The 8,424-nt window shown below is 33.8% G+C and overlaps 1 protein-coding gene across 2 annotated transcripts in view; it reads left to right on the top strand.

Moving 5' to 3' along the window:
• Window positions 1-8,424, top strand: part of LOC108735473 (protein doublesex-like) — a 98,463-nt gene that overhangs the window by 58,298 nt on the left and 31,741 nt on the right. The window contains exon 2 of one of the 2 annotated variants that reach the window (XM_018467439.1): window positions 6,651-6,716. The exons of the other annotated variant lie outside the window; for it this stretch is intronic. Within the exon in view, the coding sequence (XP_018322941.1) occupies window positions 6,651-6,716 (66 nt within the window). The remainder of the gene's footprint in view (window positions 1-6,650; window positions 6,717-8,424) is intronic. 2 annotated transcript variants of the gene reach the window in all.

The following is an 8,424-nucleotide window of genomic DNA, read 5'->3' as shown; positions in this document are numbered from 1 at the left end:
GATATAGGAGGCACATGGATTTGAAGTAATATATTATAAAAAACCAGTACATTGAATTTATAATAATATAGAAAATACGATATAAACAATGTACGTCAGTTATGTGTTATATCAATTTAAGTGTGTGATATCTTACAGTAAAAACATAGATTATGTGCAATATTTCGTTGATTAAATGGACCACTCGTAAGGATTCACGACTTGATCTTAATTTTGAGCTAAAAGTTTGACTTGTACTGACTTGAAATCAAGTTCAAGTAGTCCTTCAAGGCTCCTTGATTTTTTATCATTTGGTGATATAATTTTCTATTTTGAAAACACAAGTTAGTAAAAATTATGACCATTTTGGAATTCTCAGTGTACTACATTACGACACTTGGTGCATTTTGTTGGCTCACATGAGTAATAAATTATAAGTATCTACGTTTCCTATTAATTGAGAATGTTAAATCCATGCACCATAAGATGTAGAAACCTATTTTCAGGAATTCCTTCTTGCCAAAATAATTACCCGCAAACTTAAATTACTGAAAATTAAATTATGTATTATGTAGCACACGTTTGCCAAAATTTTACTCGGATGGTTAAAATTGATGAGAATTTAATGACTTTTCACTGCTCTAATCAAAATAATAATGTATTATGAGGTACTATTTGTATGAGTCATTTTGTGAGAAGGAATTCAAGAAAACGTACCAAACCTTTACTGATGAAGATATCTAGCACATCATCGAGACTGTCTTGTAATTCATATACAACACACATCTCAAGAAAAATCTTCTTAAGATATTTATCACTTTGCTTATGTTAAGAGGCAGAGTAAACGTTGGGATAGACAATTGAAATAGCATTTGAAGACACAAATATAAAGTGTATAATAATCTGTTTAATTACGTAATGGAATTTCAATGAAAAAGCACTGATATAACCTAGAAAAACTGTTAAGAATATCGTCTAATCTGCTGTCGATTATTAATTACATACTTGTGCTTCTAGACTAAACAATACCACTATAGAACTTGATTACACTTGAATCACAAAAAAGTAACATTTGCATGAAAACTTTAATTATAAATTCCTGTTAGCACAAGAAAGAAAAGAGTAACTAAAGCTCAACCTAAGATCTGATAATGACCCCAGCCATTCTGGTTAATCTAAACTGAATTCAAATTTGTTGAAAGACTGATAAAATTGAGAGATTTTTAATAGTACTATATTTTGTTATTAACGTTATGAATTCTGCAATCTGACAGTAATTTTTCTAAAAATTTTATTATCGGTTTTTACCTTTTACAGATATAAATTTACGAATAGGTTGCTTTGTCTAAAATTTCGTAAAAGTTACTTATATCGGTTATACATTAAAAACAATTTTAACACATTTAACCGTATTAGAAATTTAGTGCAACCACTGGAATTTGCAAATTACTATTTACGTATTCGTTTGTGGTGGAAGTTGGTTTATTTCCGAGGTTTACGAGAATGAAAGAGCCCACTTCAAAACCCATCATTGGAAATTTAAAGGAAAAACAACCACGCCATCGCCGCTGTAGCTATTACATCCTCGAGCAACAATTAATAGAAAATTGTGAATGTCGAACATATGTACATATGTTTTATAGTTTGACAAAATTACAAAGTGCTGTTCAATTTAATATTATCATACACGATAGAATGGTACAAAAAATACGTTGATTTAACATGTTTTTAACAATGTTCACCAAAAATCAATTCAATTAAAAAATTTAAAGTGGTCACTTACGATTTTTAAAAATATATTTAAGTACTTTTTTTTTTAATTTCTTAATCGAGGTAATTTTTGGTAAGCATTAAACTAACATNGAACAGTAATCTAATCTAGGTCTACCTCTACCCCTCCTAACTCCTGTTTCTGCCACTAATATGTCTCTGACTAGACCTTCATGCCTAAGAAGATGTCCTACCGACCTATCTCGCCTATTTTTTATTGACTTCCGTAGAGTCCTCTGTTCTCCTATTCTTCATTTCTAACCTTTTCTACCCACGATATCCTCATCATCCGCCTATAACACCACATTTCGAACGCTTCTAACTTTTTCTCTTCCGCCGCGCACGTATATCTATAGACATAATAAAACAAGCTTTTCACAAGACATAAAATTACTCAGTTTTAATGGTCGTAAAAAGACCTTGAAATATGTGATTGCCAACTGCATTATTACGCGAAGGTAGCCGCTCTGCCTGATTATTTCTTTTTATTGTGAGATCGATACAGGTGCACTCCTAAATTACAAGCAAATTATTACAATTTAAAGATGGCGGAATCTGTCGCTTTAGAGCTGGAAAACTGACAAATCAATTTAACTTTAATTTCTTTATAACTATGTTATTACGTTGCTTTAGGTGTACTTCGGCTATTTCTGATATTATCTCTACAACACCGCCCCGCTATTATCTCCACGAGTGGCAATCAATTTTTAATTTGTTTGCGTACAAATAGTAATTTTACACATAATACAGACAAAATTTTCGATCACTAGAGATCTACCGATTTAATGTTGCGCTTGCTTGGTGGGGCTCTTCACAATAAATAATCTCAACGTTTCATAAACTTTCGCTAAAGGAAATTGTCGCAAGTATGTGCGTGCGGTCGGTGTCCGTCGGTCGTCAGAAAACTTCAGGGGGTACACTTGCTCTCCGTCCTCTCCTGACCTTTTACCTTATTTAATTACATGTTAATGTAATGTAGAGAAAAATTAAACAAACGTTTAGAAGTAATTATTAATATTCGTGTATGTGACTACTTCTTAAATGGAGATATTAATTAATCGAATTGTAAATAGTTGCGAATAGAGATTAATTGAGAAGAAATGATGTTATGGAACGTAATCTAGACGTCTGGGCGGTCTCAGTGCTTTTCTTTAGCCCATATACACTTTTTACGATCTAACCTCATAAATTTTCATATCATACATTATACATATCAGAAGCAGAAACAGGAGTAAAGAGGAGTAGAGATAGACAATGTTCTAGTTTTAGGGAAATGTGAAAATTAATTCAGGATAGGAAAAAATGGAGATGCGTGTCTTGGGACTGACGACCTTCCGATGAAGATTAAATTGATGTTGTTTGATTATCCCAGTGTTCAAGTTTTACCGTCATTTCCCATGAATTTCTCCTTTAAAATTAATAGGCAATTTAATGTTAATCCAAAGTGCGGGTCGCAGGTGCAGATGCAGGTGGAAATAGTAACTATTAACTGGCAATATATCTTTACGACTAGGCTCCGTTCCGCAGTAACGTATAAAACTAGTACTCTGCCGCCACAATGAGCTGTCTCCACATTCGCGAAGATCTGCTTTTTACAGCATCCAGCCCGGCGAGAGAGCCCAGGCACTGACACTTCTATCGTAGTTTCTCTCGTATGCCCGGGCGCCCGCCGTGTCACAATGGAAGGGGGATGGAATAAAGTAAAATGCAGTTTTATGGGCGACAGGCGGTCCGTTACGATTGCGAAATTTTAATGCATGTCGTTAACTCGCTAGCATTGGCTATAACTAACTAAAACAGTGATTACTAAGTATTTATTGCTTTCGACTTATCGATATTCAATTCCCCAGATGGCACTAAATTTCCTTATTGTCCGATGGTAATCAAAATTTGCAAAGTTTTTTACCAGTCAACAAAGCGCAAAAATCAACACCTAAAAACGTTCATTATTATAAGGTCGTCAGTCCTAAGACTGGTTGGACATGCACCTTCACTTTTTCTTATCGTGAGCTAATCTTCACATTTCCTCAAAACGAGAACGACCACATCCTTAACTATTTGCGAACAGCAACCTAATCTAGGTCTAATATGTCTCTGACTAGACGTTCATGCCTGATATGGTGACCTACCAAACTATCTCGCCTATTTCTTATTGATTTCTACCGAGTCCCTTGTTCTATTCTTTCTAATACCTCTTCATTTCTAACCTTTTCCGTCCACGGTATCCTCATCATTCGCCTGTAATACCACATTTCGCTCGAAACATACCCCTTTAACAATCTTTTTCGATTTTCCAAATTAACCGTTCGCTAGCATAGAAATAACTTCTTTTTACTGAAGACGACTCAACCCTGTGCCATCCTTTGCTTTATGTCCTTAGTACTCCTTCCGCCCTGACTTATCTGACTTCCTAGATACCTAAAATTAGCGTCTCCCGTCTTTATATTCGCTCTTTTACTACCTTTTCTTCCCTTGCATACCAGTATTTTTGTTTTACTTTTATTGATTTTCATACAATTTTGTCAATACCGCTTTCAGGTTATTTAAAGCTATCTCTAACTCCTCCTTGCTAGGTGCTAATACTGCTGTATCATCTGCAAATCTAAGCATATCTACGAATTTATTGCTCCTGTATATCTATCCCTACAGTTGTAGTGTCTTTCGATGTATAGATTAAAGTGTGCATCCCTGTCCTCCTTCCTAATATTTACTCCTTTAATACGTTGTAGCTCCAGCTCTATAACTGCCTGTTGCTCTTGATACAATCTAATTATCACTCTTCTATCTCTGTAACTCATCCCTACATTTTTAAGTATATTTAACATCTTATCCCTTTTAACATTGTCAAAAGCTTTTTTTAAATTTAGATCCTATGTACCTATGCACTTATTTCTTTTTCTATCGTTTTCTCTATTGTTACCCGTAAAGCTAGAATGGCCTCTCGCGTTCCTCTATTTCTTCTAAACCCAAATTGATCTTCCCCTAATAGTTCTTCCGCCCTGTTTTCCATCCTGCTCTGTACAATTCAAGATTTTTGACGCATGGGAAGTCCAAAAGCTCGAGCGTAGAAACATTTTATTACTGATCATATATCTTTAGAACAACTCCTAAAGTAGCTTCCGTAAAGCCCAAAGATTTTGTTGAAAAACTCACTTGGATTCGACGAATTAGTTACACTGGGTAAATTATCTCGGCTATTCAACAATTCCACTGATGCTGCAAATATTAATATATTAGAATAGCGCGAATTAATGTTCGAGCCGTAACTTCACAGATAACTATTTATCTTAGTCGTCACACTAAATTGGAATATCTTTAAGACATTGTAGATCGATCAGTTAAAGTGCGATTAATTACAAAATAATGTAAAGGTAAAATTAACTCGATACTAAATCAGGTTTATCGCAATCCATTCGATATGGTCAATGTACGTGTCGCGTAAATAATAAATATTAAAATTAGTTCAACAGACAGTACATATTAATCCTGTAATACAACACTGGTAATGATTACAATTATCTTTACCGAGTACGTGTTACTTTATACATGATTATTTCATTTCGAATTACCACGAACAAATGATTATACAGGATGCAGAAAGGAGTAAATGGTGGACTGTTAATAAAATAAAGACAATTGAATTATTCGTTCATTGCACAAAGAGGAACTGTTCTTTTTGAATAAAAGTCAGTTTGCTTGCATAGTGTGCATTTCTTCGTTTTCTACTCCTAGAGTTAAAATATAGTTCGACATATTTTCAGGATGCGCGACTCCCAGAAGATTAAAGATTTAGGTATTTTTGCAACCTACACTAACAAACCAACAATAATGTGCTTATGATTTCGGGTAGTAGTGTACTCTAGCACCACTCTGTCCCACCAGTTTTGTTACTTAGAAAATAAATAATGTCTAGCGGCTGTGGGATCTTGCTCTTTAGGGAAGCAGATCAAATGAAATACTGTCTGCTCGAGCGCGTCGCAGTATCCTCTATGTTCTTCTCCCTACGTCGGAAACCCGCACCGCTCTTCTCAAGCCCGACACTTTTCATTGAAAAATTAGTGACATAAACAATTGATAGTATTTGCCGTGAAACCGCGAGTAGTATTTTCTCAAAATGTCGGTTTATATAAAACCGTAATTACAAATGAATTATTAACTATGAAATAACGGATTAAAACTACAGGCACAACGAAGAAAAATGTGAATTAATAACGCAAGTTAATAAGAAGGAGGACAAAACGTAACTAACTCTAAATTATGTGACAAAATCAAAAATTGTTCTGGTGCCAGCACCAATACCTGGTATGAACCGAAAGAATACAGCGAGAAGCCAATAAGGGGAAAACGCAACAAGGTATGACTGCCTCGAACTATGAAGTTGCATACAATTGAAGAGCATCGATAATAAAATTAATAAAGGTTGTCGTCGTCGAAGACCTTCGCAGAACCTGACCATTGGGACCAAATCGAACTACAATTGTTTGCAAAAGAACATTAAAGAGATATTTGACTACCCTGTATGCATTTCAAATTATGGAAGTTTCGAATATAATAAAATAAAATAGGTTGAATAATGATAAGCAAATCTATCTCTAACGACTAAAATAAATATTAAAATTAAACTGAAACAGATAGCTTCAACAACTAGAGGATTTTCATTTCAAAAAATAGACGTTTGCCGAACACCCACTTTATTTGATCATGACTTGCCACCAATTAAAATAATGGCTAAGCAGCTCAAAAGATGGCTGCGATGGATATTTCGACAGTGAATAATCGTCGTCATCATTTTTTTTTTTTTTCGAGTTCTTTGATCTAGGGATTACATATTAGCTACTTTAATTTTTAATGTTACAAACTGCTAACCAACATTTTAAATAAAATGTTTTGTTCCATTTAAGGTGCTGTTACCACCGTAATCAATAGTAAGGAAATAGCTGGTTGCGAATGTACTCGTACCTATGCATGTAAGTATATCTTTACATGATTTGAAATCGCAGTAGCCAAGAGGCAATAATTATGCAAAATGTTTGTGGTTACGCCACGCAGTAACATTGTAACATTACACCTTATCGGTCTCCTGTGCCCGTAAATTAAAATTCGAGAAGAATGGTTTTTGTCACTAAATACTGCTCCTGATACGTTCAGATTTTGCTTACATTTTACTTAGGTGGTCTTGTTTGCGGTGGTTAGCGATAAGAGTAACGAGTTAGTATTTATGTGTGTTATTAATTTATTTGCATTTTTAAGTATACAATACGTAGGTGTACAGTCTCGCGTAAAGAAACCCGAGATATTCTTCATTAATTTCTTCCTTTTTAATTTTACATAGTGATATTTCAAAGCATGTACCTACGGACTATAAAATATAAAGGGATAATGCAGTGTAAACTCTATATGAGAAAACTTAAAACACTAACTATTTTATTTCGTTTTGAGGATTTCCGTCAAATGGAGAGTAGAAAAAAGTAACACTCCACAATGACGTGTAAAAATTTTTACAAGTACAGTGTAATTTACAAGCAATTCCAATAAATAAAGAAGGAATTTCCTGTAAGGTACTATGACGATAGCCGAGGTAAACATGTGCTGGGCAATAAAATGGATTGATATCTACAACTACTGCTGTAGTTCTTATCAATTTCAACAACCTAGAAAGCGTTTCCAAACCAATAATAAATGTTTATTATTATTGCCGCTTATGAGAGTCCATGCTATACGTTAAATAGAGAGCATCAATATATGGATAAATAATAAACCTACCCGAGTCAAATAATTTCTACTTTTTTGAATTTTTCGGTAAACAGTTCGTTATATAGAGTTTACACTGTATGTCCATATTTGAACACTCGTTTGAGAATAATGTGATGAGAGCTGTGAAACGATTTTCTGTACTTATAGTATAGTAATATAGGATCTAGATCATCGCCAGGACGAGATTAAAAGGAGTTTATCTAATAAGCCGACATGACAATTTGCATTTTGGTACCCTTGATTAAGATTACAATAAGAATCAACAAAAAGTATTAGGAATTACGAAAAGCATTCCTAATACTTTTTATGATTCCTTGTTGCTTCAATAAAGCCTTCCACCCAAATATGAAACGTCGTGTTTTGTTTCATTAAATATCTTTACCGGGTTTAATTTTCCCACCATATTCTTAAAAAGTTAAAAATAATCAAATAATTTACCTGGATAATTATAACGCATGTGTTTATATTAAATGTTTGTTTTGAATATTCAGTAATAATGCAAATTTAATTGATATATTGTTCTCAATTTAAAGTTATTTTTAGTTTTAATTGCAATGCTGGCGTAGTTATTATATTAGAGACTGAGTTATTGTTATTTAAAATATGTTCGCATTGCCGATGGTGTTTTTCTTGGCCAGTTTGTAATTAATATCAATAAATTTAGAATAATGTTAATATGTAATATAATGGTTCAATTTAGTTTTGCACTTCTAATATCCAGAATATTAAGAGTCTAAAGAAAAATATACATCATCATCATAGGGTCGTCAGTCCTAAGACTGGTTGGACACGTACCTCCACTTTTTCCTATCCTGAGCTAATCCTTAACTATTTGTGAACAGTAATCTAACCTAGGTCTACCTCTACCCCTCCTAACTCCTGTTTCTGCCTCTAATATGTCTCTGACTAGACCTTCATGCC

Source organism: Agrilus planipennis, unplaced genomic scaffold (genome assembly GCF_000699045.2).
Source record: "Agrilus planipennis isolate EAB-ADULT unplaced genomic scaffold, Apla_2.0 scaffold91, whole genome shotgun sequence".
Lineage (NCBI taxonomy): Eukaryota > Metazoa > Arthropoda > Insecta > Coleoptera > Buprestidae > Agrilus > Agrilus planipennis.
This window is presented reverse-complemented; position numbering and strand designations above follow the sequence as displayed.